Consider the following 21,099-nt stretch of genomic DNA (forward strand, 5'->3'; position numbering starts at 1 on the left):
TGGTGCCAGAATCCCATATGGGCGCCAGTTTGTGACCCGGCTGCTCTTCTTCAAATCCACCTCTCTGTTACTGGCCTGGGAAGGCAGTGGAGGACAGCCCTTGCTTGGGCTCCTGAAGCCACATTGGGGACCTGGAGGAAGCTCCTGGCTCCTGATCAGCCCAGCAGATGGAAGATCTCTCTGTCACTCCCTCTCTCTGTCTTAACTCTGCCTCTTAAATTAAAAAAAAAAAAAAAGCATTTTAGCCCCAAACAACTACACGTTCCCATTAACCTTCCTCCTAATGTCCAATATCCATCCTTTTCTTTATTGTTTTACTAGCCTAGCATGGTGCTTAAAAATAGGAAATTATCTAATATTTGAGGTACAGAAGTATGTATTTGATTTCCCTGCTGAAATATCTCTGATATATCCCCATTACCTATAGGAACAGTTCCAAACTTCACAAGCACAGTCCTTCATTCCTGGGACTGTGTTGTCTATTCAATTATAAACACTGGGGTTTATATTGCCCTCCTTCCCTTGGTTCAACATTCCTCTCTTTATGCAACCCATTCATAAGTTAAAGACGAGGGTAATGTTAATTAGCAATTAGCAGTGCTAAAGGTAGGGGGCTTTAAAATTTCTGTTTTAGGGCACAAATTTGCCTACAAAATTAAAATGCCAATTGGGATGCCCACATCCTATATAGGAGTGCCTGGGTTCAAGTTCCAGCTCCTCTTCCAAGTCCTGCTTCCTGTTAAGATGCACCCACGTAGGCAGCAGTGATGGCTCAAATACTTGGGTCCTTGCTATACACTTGGGAGACTTGGTTTGAGTCTTGGGCTCCTGGCTTCACAAACTCAGTGGATAGGAAGATCTCTCTGTTTCTGGCTCTCTGACTTTCAAATAAAAATAAATAAAATTACTGTTTTATAAAAATGATAAATGCTCCCACTCCATTTACTTGTAAGCATTTAAAATCTACAGGCTTTTTTATACTACTGAAATAAACCAGGGATTAATGCTTTTAACAGTGATGGGGTGCAGGCAGCACTATGGTGCAGTGGGTTTAAGCCGGGGCCTGCAGCACCAGCATGCCATATGGGCACCAGTTAGAGTCCCAGCTGCTCTACTTCCCATCCAGCTCCCTACTAATGTGCCTCGGGAAGCAGCAGAGGATGGCCCAATCCTTGCACCCCTGCACCCAAATGAAGACCTAGAAGAAACTCCTGGCCCCTGGCTCCAGACTGGCCCAGCTCTGGCCATAATGGCCATGTGGGAAGTGAACCAGTAGATGGAAGATCTCCCTCCCTCTCTCTCTCTCTCTCTTTCTCCTCTCTCTGTATCTCTGCCTTTCAAATAAATAACTAAATGTGACTTTGGATTGGCTCAGCTCCAGCCATTACAGCTATCTGGGGAGTGGACCAGCAGATGTAAGACCTCTCTCTCTCTCTCTGTCTCTACCTCTCTCTGTAAATGACTTTTAAATAAATAAAATAAATCTTAAAAAAAAAAAAAAAAAAAAAATGTAGGCGGCAGTGCTGTGGTATAGCGGGTAAAGCCACCACCTGCAGTGTTGGCATCCCATAGAGGCACCAGTTGAAGACCCAGATGCTCCTCTTCTGATCCAGCTCTCTGCTATGGCCTGGGAAAGCAGTAGATGTCCGAGTCCTTGGGCCCCTACACCTGCATGGGACACCTGAAAGCAGCTCCTGGCTCCTGGCTTTGGATCAGCACAGCTCCAGCAGTTAAGGCCATCTGGGAAGTGAATCAGTGGATGGAAGACCTCACTCTCTCTCTCTCTGCCTCTGCCTCTCTATAATTCTGCCTTTCAAATACATCTTAAAAAAAAAAAAAAAAGTGTTTAAAATATTTGTGGGGCCGGCGCTGTGGCTCAGCGGGTTAACACCCTGGCCTGAAGTGCCGGCATCCCATATGGGCGCCAGTTCTAGTCCTGGCTGCTCCTCTTCCGATCCAGCTCTATGCTATGGCCTGGGAAAGCAGTAGATGGTGCCCAAGTCCTTGGGCCCTTGCACCCACATGGATGACCTGGAAGAAGCTCCTGGCTCCTGGCTTCAGATCGGCGCAGCTCCGGCCACTGTGGCCAATTGGGGAGTGAACCATTGGATGGCAGATCTCTCTCTCTGCCTCTCCTATCTCTGTGTAACTCTGACTTTCAAATAAATAAATAAATCTTTAAAAAAATATATTTGTTCCATATTGGAGTAGATAGATTCAATACCCAGCTCTGGCTCTTAATTCCATCTTCAAGTAATTGGATTTCTGCCACCCACATGTTAGAGCTAGATCAAGCTCTCTGCTTCAGCCCAGCTAAGCCCCAGCCATTGTGGACATTTGGGAGGGAACTAGCAGATGGAAACATGTTCAGTCTCCCTTCTTTCAATTAAATTAACAAAAAATTTAAAAACAATGATCTATGAAAAGACTCAGGTCAGTGAGTCTTATGCCAATGGATAATAAATAAACCCTTATTTCAGGAGAAAAATGCTGCCAAACAGCATGCTGTTGTGTATATGTGTTTGCTTGCCTCAATTAGATAAAACATAGTGACTTAAAAACATGTGTTTGCGATCTATAATGTCTATGTTCCAACAGATTAACTCAATTACTTTTTTTCAGATATTTTAATATACAAAAACTATTTGCATATCTAGGAAGGCATTTAGTTCAGGTCAGATATGATACCTGATATATTCAACATGGCATGAATATTGATTCCAAAATAATCTGTATTCTCTATCATCTTGTCTGTGAATTTCTTTTGGAATTGGGAAGGAAGGAGGTAGCAGGGGTTTGCAATAAGACACTCATGAGATTTTCTCATTTCAATCCTGGTGATAAAATTATACAAAATAGAAATGGCCACAGTGAAAATATAAAGGTTCTGATATTAGTCACTGATGTTATCAGCAGTTGAAAATTTGGAACTGAAGATCCCATAAAATTAATTCTGGACCTGATGTAAATCTTTTTTTAAGAGGCCCAATGTTTGTATTCTTTCCAGGCTATGTTGCCATTTACTTTCACCTCACGTCACCGGAATTTGTTGGTTCCATCTCTATGGAAACTATTCAGAAGGATGATAATATGAAGTCTACCACCCTGTGTGCGCAGCCCTCTCTATCAGCACTGGCAGGGTACAATTATCACTCTCTGGTTCAGATCAGCTTTCGCGGAATGGAAAGAAATTTTAAATGTACACAAAAACAGGGACTCAAAAACATAAACCAACACTGTCTCCCTCTCCAAATGCTAGCTGCTCCTAAAGTAAATGAACACATTCGCTTACAGCCAAGAAGCAATATATCCAATATTCTGCATAGCCACCAACAGCAGAGGTTGCTGGCTAGTATTCTGATTGCTGGAATGCTGTGGCCCATTCATGTACTCTTACGGCTTTTTAAAATGGGAAGAAAGATGGGCCATTTGCTTTTGAAATCAACCTTGACATTTACCATTCACATTTTTACTACTACCATAGTGAAGAAGAAGCCTTCAGCAATGCAACACATTCATACATACACACAAAGCAGAAAAACTAGTTTTATTAATTAGAGAGTGAAAGCACACTGAAAATGAAAGTTATGGGTAGGAATGGCAGTGCAGTAGTGATTATGCCAACAAAAGTAACTCCTACAAATATGTAACACAAAGCAACCAGGCAGAGCACCCTTACCCACCAGGACTATATTTGCATTTATAGAAAAGTACCCAGAAGATATAAAATGTTAAGTGAATTCTAAAGACTTATTTATTTATTTATTTATTTGGAGTATGTGCTTGGGTATTTGAAGAATTCCTGTTGAGGAAATTACATTTTGTAACATTCAAATAAGACCACCTTCCCTTTACTGAAGTTGACCTTTATGTATGTTAATCTGAAAGACAACCTCTGCATCTTGTCCTAATAACCTTTGAATTACAGAGACAATCACTTACTCTATCCTCACTTCATAACAGTCTTACTAGAAATTAAAGTTATCTCTTTAAAAAAACTAATTAAGGGGCCCTTAAGGGGTTGAGATGCCACCTGAAGCCTGCAGTATCAGCTTCCCACACTGGTGCCAGTTTGAGTCCTGGCTGCTCCACTTCCAATCCAGCTCCCCACTAATGTGCCTGAGAAAGCAGTGAAAGATGGTTCAAAAGCTTGGGCCCCAGCACCCACATGGGAGACCTGGATAAAGCTCCTGGCTCCTGGCTTCTGCTTGGCCTGGCCCTGGCTGTTGCTGTCTTTTTGGGAGTGAACCAGCAAAAAGAATACTTCTCTTTCTTTCTTTCCCTCTCTCTCTACAACTCTGCCTTTCACATATATTGAAAGAGAAAACTAATTTAAAACAAACACACATACACACACACACACACACACACACACCCTAGGAATAAATAATTACCATCCCCCACTCTAGTGTCTAGTTTATAGTTTCAGAATAAGTCCAGTCTATATTCTCAAATAAAAATTCTTCCTTTTAAGACTAAGGCATAGGGCCTGGTGCAGTGGCTAGATGATTAAACTTTGTCTGCAGTGCCAGCATCTCATATGGGTGCTGGCTGAGTCCAGGCTGCTCCACTTCCTATTCAGCTCCCTGCTAATGGCCTGGGAAAGCAACAGAGGATGGCTCAAGTGCTTGGGCCCCTGCCATCTGTGTGGGAGATCTGGAAGAGGCTTCTAGCTCCTGGCTTCAGCCTGGCTCGGCCCCAGCCACTCCAACCATTTGGGGAATAAACTAGTGAATGGAAGACGTTTCTCTCTGTCTCTGTTGCTCTCTCTCTGTCCCTCTAAATAGGACTTTCAAATAAATAAAATAAATATTAAAAAAAAAAAAAAGACTGGAGCCGGCACTGTGGCGCAGCAGGTTACCGCCCTGGTCCGAAGCGCCGGCATCCCATATGAGTACCGGTTAAAGTCCTGGTTGCTCCATTTCCAATCCAGCTCTCTGCTGTGGCCCGGGAAAGCAGTAGAAGATGGCCCAAGTCCTTGGGCCCCTGCACCCACATGGGAGACCTGGAAGAAGCTCCTGGCTCCTGGCTTCAGATTGGCACAGCTCCGGCCATTGCAGCCAATTGGGGAGTGAACCATTGGATGGAAGACCTCTCTCTCTCTCTCTCTCTCTCTCTCTCTCTCTCTCTCTCTCTGCTTCTCCTCTCTCTGTGTAACTCTGACTTTCAAATAAATAAATCTTAAAAAAAAAAAAAAAGACTAAGGCATCATTTGAAATAGTTTCAATTCAAAGATTCTGGTATATAAAATGGTACTTATCTAAAAAGGAGGAAAAGAAAGGCTTGGGGTCCCTACCTGTCCTGGTCTACAGTTAGACATTATTAGCCCGTGGACTTAAGTAGATGCTCTTATCTGCCCTTAGACACTTTTTGAACTGTGATGTCTGCATGTCAAGTAATCACCAAAGTACCTCCTACAGCAATGGGATGTGACCTCTATTTGGTTCTTTATATCAAACAGCAAATAGCATGGAAATGACTAGGGGTTTTCCTTCAAATGCAGAAGCATTTTCAGTTTTGCCCGGTTAGAGAGCACTGGAGTAGCCAGGGGACTCAGCGGTTTGGATAGACAGGCATGCAAACCTAGAAGAGGCAGAGTAACTTATCTGATTGGAGAGATGGGAACAAGTAACGACATAAACAGCTCTGATCCTTCTCTTATCTCTACTAGAAGAGCATTTCTACAGAACACACGCTGGGAACAAAGCTGGTATTATGATCTCCATTTATCTAATACCATGGCTTCTTTTCAGTAGATTGTGAACTTGGAATATGAAGGGAGAGGAGACATGTTTCTCTGCCTTCTTATAACCCTGACAGTGCACAGTGTAGTCTCTTCCAGGGTCCAAAACAGACTGAGTGAGCTCAGACATAGCCTGAAATCCCAAGGTCTCCAAAGAGGAATAATGTCCTGGATCTGCCCACACCCTGTATTGACTTTCAAAGACAAATTAGTTGCAGAGAGGAAGATGTTACCAGTATTGACAATTTCAGGTGCTAGAAGAATTTTTGGGAATAAAAGTGGAAAGTTTCTATTTCCTCAACATTTGAGCAAGGAAATTTCTCAAGCCAGACAAGTTCCTGAAGATAGCACTTGGGAGCAGGTGTCAATGAGTAGGTTCTTAAACACCATGAGGAAAGATGGAAGATGGGGAGAATTAAGCAAATGATAGTATTCCTGTTCTTTCAGAGATACTTTACCATCCTGAGTTCTCCAATAAGTTCCGCAAAATTGCCTGGGGCACTGAGCAGTTATAATAGCCCATGCCAATGTATGATCTCCAGATCAGATTCTTCCTTGAAATGGCTCGCAGAGTTGAAAGGATTTCATTTTCACCTGATTATAAGAAAGAGAGAAATGTTACAAACAAAAATGTCTCAAAAAAGAACTCTGTTTATATTTCAAAACCCTCATTTTGTTTGAACATTTTTATAAGAACAGTTATATGGAAAATATAAGAATCATTTGTCCAACCAAAAAAAAAGTTTGTAGAAATTTGAAAAAATTTCCAAAACAGTACTAAATTCTCCTTAAGTGTGGTCTCTCATAATTTTTTGACCTTTTTTCTAGTTTTTTTATTTTTGGTTTGCCAGAATTCCTCACTTTTAACACTTGCTTCATATGAGGTTTTTTCTGCTGCGTTTACATTTCTAATATATTTATTCTAAATGAAAATTCTGTCTTATGCTCAGTAAAATATTGCTTTCCATGTTACATTGCCTTATACTTTCTGGAAACAGGCAAGGATTTAGTCTTAAATAACACATAACCTATATTTCCTCTAAAATTGGTCTATTAAGTCAGACATTTTCCTTCTGCATTACTGAGAAGGTATAAAAGGTCTGTCATCAAAAAAAATATCAGTCATAATAAAAGACCACAAGTAATTTTAACCAACATTCACATTAAGGCACTTGTGTGATTATGAATTATAAAAGTTCTTGGAAGCAGACCACAAATGGCCACATCGGCCAGGAGTTGGCCACACCGCAGCTGGAAGCTAGGAGCCAGGAGCTTCACCCATGTCTCCTATGTGGGTGTTGGGGCCCAAGGACTTGGGCATTTTCCACTTCTTTCCCAAGCACATTAGCTGGGAGCTGGATTCAAAGTGGAGTAGCCAGGACTCAAACTGGCGCCCATGTGGGTTGCCAGTGCTGCAGGAAACAGTTTAACCAGCTGCACCACAGTCCAGCCCCCACTCTGCCAGAAACTGTCTTTGTACAGCCTAGGAAATTGAGCCTTGAAGAGGATTACTTCCCAATATCAAACAGTTTTAAATTAAAGTATTATTATTCCAGTCTCTCTAACTCCAGATTCCACACTTTAACCCAGTGGGTGAAGCTGACCCTGGTACATGTACAGCACTTGTATGGTAAGGTACATTTTAGACACCAATGACATTATATGGTTCATTCTCTGCTCTTCTGCATATGGATAGATTATGCAACTAGAATTTAACTAGGATATAATTACTTAGGAAAATGTCTCACTCCTTTACGATCTTCTTAAGGACTCAGTAACTCAAAGGCTGGAACTGACAGTTTTTATTTTTGCTATGTCAGAGAAAACCTAGGTGTAGCAAAATCAAGACAGCAAATTCACCAGGAAGAGGTCTCCATTGTTTTAACCCTGCTGAACTCTTTCTGAATATTATTCCTATCTATACTTCTTTTCCCTCAATGAAAATATTCCCACCCCCTGCCTCACTGTCACACTTGCCCCACTCTCACACCACATGTTTTCAAAGCAAATAAATGAATGAGACAAGTTGCTGTGCCAGTGAAGACTAAGGAAAGAACAGATAATTCAGGCCAGCGCCGCGGCTCACTTGGCTAATCATCTATCTGCGGCGCCGGCACCCCGGGTTCTAGTCCTGGTTGGGGGGCCAGATTCTGTCCCGGTTGCTCCTCTTCCAGTCCAGCTCTCTGCTGTGGCCCAGGAGGGCAGTGGAGGATGGCCCAAGTGCTTGGGCCCTGCACCCACATGGGAAACCAGGAGGAAGCACCTGGCTCCTGGCTTCGGATCAGCGCAGCGCGTGGGCCATAGCAGCCATCTGGGGGGTGAACCAACAGAAGGAAAGAAGGAAGACCTTTCTCTCTGTCTCTCTCTCTCTCACTGTCTAACTCTGCCTGTCAAAACAAAACAAAACAAAACAAAACAAAAAAACAGATAATTCTGTGACTATCAGCTTCATGAGTAAGAATAATCCAACTGCCTTATGGAGTAGGGACAGTCTAGCCTTCTTCCAGTGAAAGTTTAGAACATAAGTCAAAGCACAAGAAACCAACATGTGAGGAAATATGCAAAGACAGAATCCTTAGGAACAAGCAAGAAATTTAATCACTTCCCAAGTAATCTTAGGGCAGAGTGAGTCAGTAGCCCAGTAGGAGGGGAAATTAATTAGCAGTGCCTGGCAGGCAAGGCCAGTTTCAATTAAGATCCTGAACAAGAGGGACAGGTCCCTGCTACACATTATGCCATGAGGACAAAAGGTCCAGATCTCAAATGAGTACAGTCTGTGAAGGGCTTTGCCAAATCAAGAGGTTAGCCTTGGGAAGTCATAGAGTATTTTCGAGCTGGAGAATGATGTTTCTTTCAACATTATAGAAGACCATTCTACTGATGATGTAGAGGAGTCACAGAAGGGAGACACCAAGGACACGGAAGATGTGAATGAGAGGCCAATACAACAGTCCAAAAGGGAGGTAGTAAGAGTAGTGTTATGAGTTGAATTGTGTGTCCCCCAAAATGATATGTTGACACCCTGACGCCCAGTACCTGAGAAAGTAAACTTACTTGAAAATAAGATCTTTCTTGATGAAATCAAGTTTAAAATGGGATCAGGTAGTCCTAATGCAATGAGAAGGGGAAAATTTGGACACAGAGACACAGACTGAGAGAAAATGCTACGTAATGATGGAAGCAGAGACTGCAGTGATGCATCGACAAGCCAAGGAATACCAAGGATTGCTAAAAACAGCCAGAAGCTAGGAGAGAGGTTAGGAACAGATTTTCCCTCAGAACCTCCAAAAAGGAACCAAGGCTGTCAATACCTTAATTTTGGACTTACTGTGAGAGAATAAATTCCTGTTGTGATATATTGTTATGGCAGCCCTATTAAAATAACAAAGGGAAGTCTAACTTCCATTTCCAGGAGAGATTGTGCTGTCCTTCAGCCCTGCTGGATAGTTAAACACTCGTCCCACACATTAAGATTCTTCTAAAATAATTTTTTTAATGACAGGTAGAGTTATAGACAGTGAGAGAAGGAGACAGAAATGTCTTCCTTCTGTTGGTTCACTCTCCAAATGGCCGCTACAGCCAGCACTGTGCCAAAATGAAGCCAGGAGCCAGGTGCTTCCTCCTGGTCTCCCATGTGGGTGCAGGGGCCCAAGCACTTGGGCCATCCTCCACTGCCCTCCCGGCCCACAGCAGAGAGCTGGACTGGAAGAGGAGGAACTGGGACTAGAAACCTGGATGCTGGCGCCGCAGGTGGATGATTAACCAAGTGAGCCATGGTGCTGGCCCCTAAAATAAATCTTAAAAAAAAAATTATTCTAGGGGAGGCCCCAACACTGTGGTGTAGTGGGTAAAGCTGCCACCTGAAGTGCTGGCATCCCACATGGGAGCCGGTTCAAGTTCCAGCTGTTCCACTTCCGATCCAGCTCTCTACTATGGCCTAGGAAAGCAGTGGAAGATGGTCCAAGCCCTTGGGCCCCTGTACCCACGTGGGAGACCCAGAGGAAGCTCCTGGCTCCTAGCTTCAGATTGGTGCAGCTCTGGCCATTGCAGCCAATTGGGGAGTGAACCAACGGATGGAAGACCTCTCTCTCTCTCTCTGCCTCTCCCTCTCTCTGTGTAACTCTACCTTTCAAATAAATAAATATTTAAAAAATAAAAAAAGAATCTGAGAAGAACCCTAAACTAAAATCAAACCCTAGATCACCCAACTAGGAACAAAAATCTACTGCTCTGGGGCCAGCACTGTGGCATAGTGGGTAAAGCCACCGCCTGTGGGGCAGGTATCCCCTATGGGTGCTGGTTCAAGCCCTGGCTGCTCACTTTTGATCCAGCTCTCTGCTATGGCCTGGGAAAGCAGTGGAAGATATTCCAAGTCCTTGGGCCCCTGTACCCATGTGGGAGACCCAGAAGAACCTCCTGGCTCCTGGCTTTGAATCAGCTCAGATCCAGCTGTTGCAGCCATTTGGGGAATGAACCAGTTGGTGGAAGACTCTTTCTCTCTCTTAAGCCAGCAGATGGACGACTGACTCTCTCTCTCTCTCTCTCTCTCTCTCTCTGCCTCTGCCTCTCTGTAACTCTTTCAAGTAAATAAATAGAATCTTATTAAAAAAAATCGACTGTTCTTCCTCCATATGAAGGCACTCAGAGGTATTGTTTTGATTTTGCCTGTAGACTTTAGAAATTGGTTGTATAGGGCATTGGCATTGTAGGATCAACAAGCCTTACTTTTTTATATTTATTTTTATTTATTTGAAAGACAGAGTTACAGAGAAAGGTAGAGAGACAGAGAGAGAGGTCTTCCATCCACTAGTTCACTCCCCAGATGGCTGCAACAGCCGGAGCTGTGCCGATCCGAAGCCAGGAGCCGGGAGCCTCCTCCGGGTCTCCCACATGGGTACAGGGGCCCAAGGACTTGGACCATCTTCTACTGCTTTCCCAGTCCATAGCAGAGAGCTGGATTGGAAGAGGAGCAGCCGGGACTAGAACCGGTGCCCATAAGAGATTCTGGTGCTTCAGGCCAGGGCTTAAACCTGCTGCGCTACAGTGCCAGCTCCACAAGCCTTACTTTTCACGTTTGACCTTTCTTTGTTTTTTTTGTTTTTTTTGTTTTTTTTTTTGCTATAGTTTTATTTGCTACTCCTGTGATAGTGGCCTTGGTGTATTTGCTGGTTCCCACTGATATGAAAGACAGAGTTAAAGATTTTATTACAAACATGTAACCAAGATCTTCTCCTAAGAAAGTAGTAAGACAGGGGTCTATGTTACCCCAAAGGGAAGGCAGAAGTTAGGATCCCTAGGAAGGCACAATGGGCTACCAAACCAGTCCTGACAATTAACTCCCTAAGACCAGACTCTCAGTGAGGAGGTTAAATTGAATGTGAGTATTGCAGGGGATGGATACAGCCTATTTTTTCACTTGATAAAAGGAACACAGGAACAAGACAGCACTTCACACTTAGAAGGTGGCAGGAAGTTGAACCCCACAAGTTGAAGCTGAAACCCACACAATGTTTATAAAACATTTCCAGTTTGAGGGGATAGCACATAGGCAGTGTAGAATGAATAAAACGTGCTTCTCATGTTGAACTTTTTGTTATTTCTTTTAGTAACTAAAGGCTTTTCAAATTTCCCCCTTAAAAATTATACTGTGTAGGTGGACATTTGGCTCAGCAGTGAAGACACTACTTAGGATATCTGCATTGTATATTTGAGTATGGGGGTTCAAGTCACAGCTCTGCTTCTGTTCCAGCTTCCTATTAATGCACACTATTGGAGGTGATAAGTAATGAATACCTCAAGAAGTACTTGGATCTCTACTATCCACGCTGGAGACCTGGAATGGCACCCTGACTTCAGTCTGGCCCAGTCCCAGTTGTTGTAGGTATCTGGGGACTGTACCAGTAGATGAAAGACCTCTGATTCTGTCTTTCAAATAAAATGAAAATTAAAACATATTTTTAAAAATTATACTGTGGAGGGGTTGGTGTTGTGGTGCAGTGGGTTAACCCATTGCCTGTGATGTTGGCATCCCGTATGAGCACTGATTTGAGTCCCAGCTGCTCCACTTCTGACCCAGATCCCTGCTAATGTGCTTGGGAAGGCAGCAGAAGATGGCCCAAGTGCTTGGGCCCCTGCACCCACGTGGGAAACCCAGAAGAAGCTCCTGGCTCCTGGCTCCTGGCTTCAGATGGGCGCAGCTCTGGCTGTTGCAGCCAATTGGGGAGTGAACCAGTGGATGGAAGAACTCTCTTTCTCCACCTCTCCTCTCTCTGTGTAACTCTGATTTTCAAATAAAATAAATAAATCTTTAAAAAAAAAAAAAAAAGAAAGAAACTTCTGTGTCCTAAGTTGACCATCTATGCTTCTGGGTTTTATAATTGATTTTTTAAAATTTATTTTTATTTATTTTAAGGACAGAGTTACAGAAAGAAAAGAGGGGAAGACACATATACATAGAGATCTTCCATCTACTGGTTCACTTCCCAAATGGCCACAGTGACCAAAGCCAGGAGCCAAGAGCCAGGAATGCCATATGGGTCTACCATGTAGGTGCAGGGACCCAAGCACTTAGATCATCTTCTGCTGTGTTCCCAGGCAAATCAGCAGGAAGCTAGATCAGAAGTGTAGCAGCCAGGACCTGAACCAGTATCCACATGAGATGCTGGTGTCACAGGCAGCAGCTTACCCACTGCACCACAATGTTGGTCTCTATATTTTTTTATTCTTTATTAATGCTAATCAGCTTTTTAAAAATTTCAGGAGTGGGGCTGGTGCTGTTGCACAGGGGGTTAAAGCCCTGGCCTACAGCACCGGCTTATCATATGGCTTATCACATGGGTACCAGTTCTAGTCCTGGCTGCTCAACTTCCGAACTGGCTCCTTGCTAATGCGCCTAGGAAAGCATGGAAGGATGGCCCAAGTCCTTAGAGGACTTGAAGAACCTTCATTCTCCTGGCTTCAGACCAGCTCAGCTCTGGCCATTGTGGCCATTTGAAGATTGAACCAGCGGATGGAAGACTTTTCTCTCTCTCTCTCTCTCCCCTCTCTGTGTGTGTTTTTCTACCTTTCTCTGTAACTCTTTTGAATTAATAAACCTTTAATAAAAGGTTTCAGGAGTGTCACTCAAGTGTGAAAATCAACAGTGCTGAGGCTTGTGTTGTGGCCAACCTGGAATGCTGGCATCCCATATGGGCACTGGTTTGAGTCCTGGCTGTTCCACTTCCAATCCAGCTCCCTACAAATGTGTCTGGGAAAGCAGCAGAAGATGGGGCCTCTGCACCCATGTGGGAGACTTGGAAGAAGTGCCTGGCTCCTGGCTTTGGCTTGGTCTACTCCAGGCCTTTGCAGTCATTTGGAGGGTGAACCAGTGGATAGAAGATCTCTCTGTATGTATCTTTCTCCCTCTCTTTCTGTAAGTCTGCCTTTCAAATAAAAATTTTTTTAAAAAAGAAAATTATCAGTGCTAGTATGGGTGCTGATATGTCTGCAGATCCTAGACGCTCAACCAGAATGGTAGAGAAGGTCTGAATTTTCCTTCATGAGAAAACCCATTTTCTCATAACCCCAAGCAGAGCTGTCCATGAGAGATGGTCAAAGGTCAAAACCCAGTTGTGAGAAAGCCCAATTCCCACTTCCCCTTCCTTCAGCGGTCTTCTGCCACCTTGGCCCAGTTGTGTCTTCACCCCATGCCTTCAATAGCAAGGAGGAGATCAGCCAGGAAACCACTGGAACATTCCACATCAGTATCCCTCAAGACAGCCACTGACGGGCACCATGGCATAGTGGGTAAAGCTGCCGCCTGTATTGCCAGCATCCCATGTGGGCACTGGTTCGAGTCCTACCTGCTCCACTTCCAATCCAGCTCTCTGCTATGGCCTGGGAAAGTAGTGGAAGATGGCCCAAGTCCTTGGGCCCCTGCACCCACGTGGGAGACCCAGAAGAAGCTTCTGGCTCCTGGCTTTAGATAGGCCCAGCCCCAACCATTGCAGCCATCTGGGGAATGAACCAGTGGATGGAGGACCTCTCTTTCTCTGTCTATGTCTCTGTCTCTGTCTCTGTCTCTCTCTCTCTCTCTGTGTGTGTGTGTGTGCCTCTGCCTCTCTGTAACTCTGCCTTTCAAATAAATAAACAAATCTTAAAAAAAAAAAAAAAACAGCCACTGACATCTTAAAAAAAAACCTGAAATTTTTAGCATAATGAACAGTTAGCATAAATGAAGAACAAAATAATTACAGGTAATGCCTAGAGGTATGAACAAAACTTGAGAAACAAGTTTCTAGCCCTACAAAGGTATACTCTCTCTAGTCCCTGCACAACCAGCTAAACTTTCCAAGCATTGGCGGACTCTGCCCCTATCAATCTTGGGGTGATACAAGTTTCCTCCTGTTGTTTCTTACCACAGCCTGGTCTTTATTACCAATTTTATCTTCTGTTGAGAACAATGTGATTCAATAGAATGCGCTGTCCTCTGTACACCATGCAAATGGACACTCTTGAGACATCAAGAGTAGGTAAAGTACCTAGTCATGCTTCTGAAGGCATAAATGGTATAGGAAGCTTTTCCCATTCACTCACCCGTTGCTCATCATGATCAAACTTCCCAGACAGAAACCAAGAGACTCTGTGACTTGATTAACAGAGTTAAACTGCCTCTTACTATGATAGAATCTAACATCTCAGGCTTCCCTAGCCACATATAATAAAAAATATGTCCCAAGTACACAGCTTACTGTGTGTCTGAATTAAAAAAAAAAAAAAAGATTTATTTATTTATTTTGAAAAAGTTACAGGTCTGCAAAAAAAACAAACTCCTAAGTACATAATGCCTACCACTGTTCTCTTCTCTCTTGGAAAAGAATTGTTTTTCTAGAGAAAATAGTGTGGAGTTCTCACTCCCAAAGTGGCAGCCTTCTCCCCTACTTAATAGGAGAAGCATTATAAAATGGTGAACCTGCCACTAACTCCCTGAGCAGCAGAACCCAAGAATGCGGTGTGGACAAAGAGGAGAGGAGAAAGGAGATGAAATCTGCCCCCAGAGCAAACTTCAAAGGAGTACACATTCCTCACATTTTTCCTTTCAACTTGACAAAAAAAGAGCTTGTTCCTGTGCATAGGCCTAATTCCTGTAACTGTCTTTCTGACTGTGAAGTACAATGAAACTAACCAGGGAGAAAATGAGACAGAAAGAGGAAGGGATCCTCCTTAAATAAACACTTGGCAACAAGCTGTCATTTTCCATCTCCCAGCCTACAGTTGCACAGGGCAGTCAGGCACTGACAAATATGAAGGACCCAAAGCAACCCTTCAGCATCTAAGCAGTGACTTCTTTTCTTGTGGAATAAACTGCTGTTTCTAACCTTGTTTATTCCTTTGCCTCAGCACATTGCATAATGCCCTGGTCCTTGAGTACCAAGAACAGAATTCAGTGGCCTCTGGGTACCACTCCCTAAAAATCAGCAGGTGAGGACTCCTACTGTTCCTGCTTCTCAGGATTCAAAATAAATGATTCCTCCTTATATATTTCCACACAAGAGCCTTTCTAATAGCAACACTCATGCCACTTACACCTAAAATATAAGAACTTTGCACCAATCACTGCACTAGATAAATATTCTTAATAGGAACAAGCCAATTTAGCTGTTAAATACTCAATGCATTACTAGGGCTAGGTTTCAATTTCTGATATATGTAAATTTGCACAAGAACTGGAAAAATGTTATTGCCACAGACAGGTAGTTTGAATGAGTGATGATACTGCTACATCTTAACATCTTCCATCAGCTAGTTCATTCCCCAAATGCCCACATCACCTGGGTCTGGGCCAGACTGAAGCCAGGAGCCTAGAACTCCACCCACATCAATTGTAGAGGCCTCAGTACTTGAGCTATCATCTGCTTTCTCCCAGAGGATGGGCATTAGCAGAAAGCTGGATCAGAAGCAGAGTAGTCAAGACTGAAACCAGGGACCTTGATACGGCATGTGAGCATCCCAAGTGGCAGCTTAACTTGCTGTACCACATTACCTACCCCACTCCACAAACTTTCTGAAAACTACTTATGCACATTTTCCCCATGCTTAATCCAAAATCCCAAACACAGTGCTATAATAGCTTTGGCCTCAATTACAATAAAAACGTATCTATACTTGTTTTTTGTTCTTTGACAAGTAAAATGCCTCAGATTCTAGATGGATATATATTATGCTCTTTTTCTCTGTCTATATATATAGCAGATTTGAAAATATTAAATATATATGTATATATATTTGAAAGTCAGAGTTACAGAGACAGAGAGATACAGAGACAGAGATCTTCCATCCACTGGTTCACTCCTCAAATGGCTACAACAGCAAGGGTTGTGCCAGGCTGAAACCAGGAGCCTGGGGCTTCATCAGGGTCTCCCACATGGGTACAGGGGCCAAAGCACTTGGACCACCTTCTGCTGCTTTCCCAGGTGCATTTGCAAGGAGCTAGATCAGAAGTGGAGCAGCCAGCTCTCAAAATAGCACCCACATGGGATGCCAGCATTGCAGGTGGTAGCTTTACCCACTATGCCACAATGCCAGCCCCACTTATATTTTCAAAAGAATAATTTATTGGCCGGCGCCGTGGATCAATAGGCTAATCCTCCGCCTGCGGCGCTGGCACACAGGGTGCTAGTCCCAGTCGGGGCGCCGGATTCTGTTCCAGTTGCCCCTCTTCCAGGCCAGCTCTCTGCTATGGCCCGGGAGTGCAGTGGAGGATGGTCCAAGTACTTGGGCCCTGCACCCGCATGGGAGACCAGGATAAGCACCTGGCTCCTGCCTTTGGATCAGCGCAGTGCGTTGGCGGCAGTGCACCGGCCGCGGCGGCCATTGGAGGGTGAACCAACGGCAAAAGGAAGACCTTTTTCTCTGTCTCTCTCACTGTCCACTCTGAAAAAAAAATATATATATATATGCATATACTTGTTTATTAACAGAATATCTCGAGGCTGGAACTGTGGCATAGTGGGTAAAGCTGGCATCTGCAGTGCCATTATCCCATATGGGCACCGGTTTGAGTCCCAGCTACTCTACTTCTAATCCAGCTCTCTACTATGGCCTGAGAAAGTAGCAGAAGATGGCCCAAGTCCTTGGCCTCTGCACCTGCATGAGAGATCTGGAGGAAACTCCTGGCTCTTGGCTTCAGATGGGCGTGGCTCCAGCCATTATGGCCATCTGGGGAGTGAACCAGATGGAAGACCTCTCTCTCTTTCTCTCTCTCTGTCTTTCCGCTCTATAACTCTGCCTTTCAAACAAATAAAAAGATAAATTTTTTTAAATAATAAGCTTTATATGAAAAGCCAGCTGGAACTCTGACTCCCCTCACCCTCATCCTGCCAAGCTCTTCCTTGTCTTCTTTTTCAATTAATAAACCACCTGATTCAACCTCCTTAATGAGTCTCAGAGGTTAGTGTCCTCCCCAGGACACCTCTACCCAAAAGGAGCTGAGGCATGTCTCATCTGTGTGTCTAGGGAATCTTTGGTCCCATATCTCCATACAAATTAGTATTTCCTTCAGCTCTTCCTGCTCACTCAAAAGACGATCTTCAAGATCCTACTTACCATAGGAAAACCAGAAAAGCATCCTCAGTAGGGATGGAGGGATGAGGAATACTATAACTGTTATTTTACTCCTTGGACTTGAATCATAATCCTTTCTGGAAAATACCATGGCCTCTCTTCATTAAAACACACACACACACACACACACACAGAAACATTGCAATTCATAATATTTATCTGGAATACCAGCTGAGGTATGTAATCAGACCAAAGGTGAGTTTGAAATCAGAATGAGTTGAAGTCCTGGAGTACTTGTTTCTTCTCTCTGCTGCCCCATGGGTAGATTGTTATGGCCCGCAGAGAAAAAACAAGAGCGGAAAGAAGGGTATGTTCTAAGAGGCCAATTCAAACAACTGATCATGCCTGGGGAAAGATTTTTTTTACAGATCAAAGGAATATGCATATGAGGAAATTTGCAGTCCAACCAACCAAGAATTTCACCAAGTACACTGTAATCTCTTTGTGGGTAGGAGCATAATGGGTTGCTAGGCACAGAGTAAGTGTTGAGAAAATACAAATGAACTAATGTGTTTCAATTAAAATTTAGTTTAACTCTAATATACAGCTAGCTCAATATTCCCAATAATTCACCCATCAAAGAGTCCATGATGACAAATCAGTTCCAAAATTGTCCTCACATTTGGTTCAACTACATCCCTCAAAGCACAGCGTTTGGAGAAACATTTATAAATGGAAGCCTGCAGCTATTACGAAATTTTTGTGAAATAATGCAGTGCCTTTAATTACCTCAAATTTTCAGAGATGTTATTTCCTAATTGTTCAATCAATTAGAACATCAATGCTACAGACATCGGGAATTCTTATAAAATTCTTAGTCTGCATCTTCACAAAAATACTCTGGGCTTAATAAATTAAGAAAATTTAAACAGTCAAAATGAGATCAAAGGGATTATGATGCAGTGGGTTAAATCGTTGCCTCCACTTCCGATCCAGCTCTCTGCTAATGCACCTGGGAAAGTAGCCAAAGATGGCCCAAGTGCTTGGGCCCCTGAACCCACATGGAGACCCAGATAAAACTCCTGGCTCCTGGCTTTGGCCTGGCTTGCCCTGGTCACTGCAGCCATTTGGGGAGTACCTAGTGAATGGATGATCTCTCTCTGTGTAACTCTGCCTTTCAAATAAATAAGTAAATCTTTTTTAAACAATAAGATCAAAGTTATTCTTATGTCATATTACTGAGACTTATTAAAACCAAGCACAATGCTATTTTGTGGGATAGAAAGAAGACAAAGATAGAAATCAGAACTCAGACCCAACCACAAGCAGCTCACAACCTCATTGTCTGGCACCTGCCCCAAACTCGGGCCCTCATTCCCAGTTTCACAAGCTTGACCACTGAGCTTCTAAGCAAAGTGTGGACAACACTGCTTCACCTCTCTCCAAACCCAGTTGACCTGACCTGATCTGACTAGCAGACCTTGAAGTCCTTGGCACTTGACTTGGCCTATCCTCAACCTCAGGTGAACTCTCCCTTCCCTGTTCCTGCTCCCAGAGCAATAACTGACACTCTGTAACTCTGCCTTTCAAATAAATGAGTAAATCTATTTTACCTAACTACCAGAATTTACAAATTTATGCCATTCAATCTCCATATTGTTTAATCTAGACTCCTTACTTACCAGCCAGATGCTTAGTTTCCCTAAGCTTAGTTTCACCCTTCCTTCTTGTCATGCAGAGATCCTCAGACAGGCAGCCCTTCAAATTCTCCCCACTCAAAGGATCGTTTTAGGGTTATGTGGACTTTCTTCCCTCTTGTGCCTAAGAAAGGGTCAGAATATGAGACTGGGGATGACAACCCTGACTCAAATGTCCCCTCCGGACTCCGATGACTTCCTCTCAGACTGCTGTGCCTCTTCCTTCCACGTGCTCTATTTTACAATATCTTGGCTTTTACTTTCTTCCCCACACTCTATCTCTGGGAATTCTCACTAATTCCCATGAATTCTTTCAGAAGACTCACAAAACTTGGAGCTCTATCTCTATCGTTCTCTTGAACTCTAAACTCTACTTTGCAACTCTTGCTTCAAGCTTTCCAAATCCATGTTCCACAACCATCTCAAGTCTAATTCTATTCAAGCAGGACTTGCTCTCTCCTTCTGCCAAGACTTTCTCCTGCCTGTTCCCTCTCTATTAAAGATATCACCATAACTCAGAGACACCAAAGCCTACAAACTGACTGACAGCCCCATCTGCTGTCATCTGCTGCCCCTCAGGAGCAACCAACATGTTTGTTCCCAAACCATGCTTCCCCTGGGCTTCCTCCAATCAATGATTAGGCCCAACAGAACTAATACAGACTCATTCTTGTGAGACATGAGACTTCTCAGATAAGTGATTTTAGTTCAAGAACTCCCTCCTGGCCTAACTGAAACCTTCTTATACTTGTGCTGTTGTGTTAAGATTCTTCTTGGGGCTGGCACTGTGGCGTAGTGGGTAAAGCTGCTGCCTGCAGTGTTGGCATCCCATATTGGGCGCCAGTTGGAGTCTCAGCTGCTCTACTTCTGATCCAGCTCTCTGCTATGGACTGGGGAAGCAGTAGAAGATGGCCCAAGTCCTTGGGCCCCTGCACTCTGGGGAGACCCAGAGGAAGCTCCTGGCTCCTGGCTTCGGATCATCGCATCTCCGCCCGTTGCAGCCAATTGGGGAGTGAACCAGCAGATGGAAGACCTTGCACTCTCTCTCTCTGTCTGCCTCTCCTTCTCTCTCTGTGTAACTCTGACTTTAAAATAAAATAAATAAATATTTTTAAAAAAAGATTCTTCCTACTCAATCTTCCTTCCATCTTTCTCTCCTTCCATGGAGGTCAGATTTGAAGTAATTTGAAGGGTCTCCTGCCTTCTCCTGCTCCCACTCCTAGTAAATTTATTTTGTATCTAGTATTTTGGTGTCTTTTTCCTGGAGAACTTCAACTAACACATTGAACATCTCTCATCTAATCTTCCCAATAATCTCCTACCTGGTTTCCCTGACTCTGAAAAACAAAAGCTGAATTCTTCCACTTCCCTTCATTGTAACTTTTAATATCTCCCCATTACTTAGAGCAAAAAAAAAAAAAAATCCCTTATAGCTCTGAGCCCTCCATTAAGGTACCACACCTTGGTTCTCCGTGCTTCTTTGCAACCTAATGTTCTATTAACACAATCTGTTCATTATCCCTCAAATAACCATGTATTTTCATATTACCATGCCTCTACTCATGTCATAACCTCAGATAAGCAGCTGTCATATTCGCAGACCCATAGAGCTATTCAATATCTGTCTCCTTATAATTGAGAACTCTATGATATTTTACCTCTGATAATTGTGCATCCAGTGACTAAAGTAATATCTTATTATCCATACAAGTCTTTCAAGCAACACAGAATGGAAGCGGATGTGACAGTTTGATGACAACAGATCAAAAATCTACTGGTAACAAATGTAATAAGAAACACCAATTCAAAAACAACAGATCTGAGTAGTCTGGGGGCATTGATGTAGGTTCCCCAACTATACAAACCACTCTGGTAGGTAACGTTGACAATGGGGAAAGCTGTGCTTGAATAAAGACAGAGGGTATATGGGAAATAACTGTATTTATGCTTAAATTCTTTATGAGCCTAAAACTATTCTAAAAAATAAGTTTTATATATATATGTATGTATGTATATATGCAAATCTGTTTATATGTTTTCTGCCCTCTGAATGCGGTCCATACTTAATGACTGACTCTAATGAACAGAGGGTTGTGGGGAGCAACTGAGACTAGGCTA

At 43.3% G+C, this 21,099-nt stretch overlaps 1 protein-coding gene across 4 annotated transcripts in view; it reads right to left on the bottom strand.

Moving 5' to 3' along the window:
* Positions 1–21,099, bottom strand: part of GLDC (glycine decarboxylase) — a 142,220-nt gene that overhangs the window by 71,664 nt on the left and 49,457 nt on the right. For 3 of the 4 annotated variants that reach the window (XM_051858199.3, XM_051858196.3, XM_002708098.6), the window contains one exon: positions 6,202–6,337. In XM_051858199.3, coding sequence (XP_051714159.1) covers positions 6,202–6,266 — 65 coding nt within the window. In that variant the 5' untranslated portion in view covers positions 6,267–6,337. Of the gene's footprint in view, positions 1–6,201; positions 6,338–18,966; positions 19,086–21,099 lie in introns of those variants that run through there. The other variant, XM_089299418.1, reaches the window with a different exon arrangement.

Source organism: Oryctolagus cuniculus, chromosome 1, assembly GCF_051225735.1.
Source record: "Oryctolagus cuniculus isolate XC-2025 breed Fujian yellow rabbit chromosome 1, ASM5122573v1, whole genome shotgun sequence".
In the NCBI taxonomy this organism is placed as follows: domain Eukaryota; kingdom Metazoa; phylum Chordata; class Mammalia; order Lagomorpha; family Leporidae; genus Oryctolagus; species Oryctolagus cuniculus.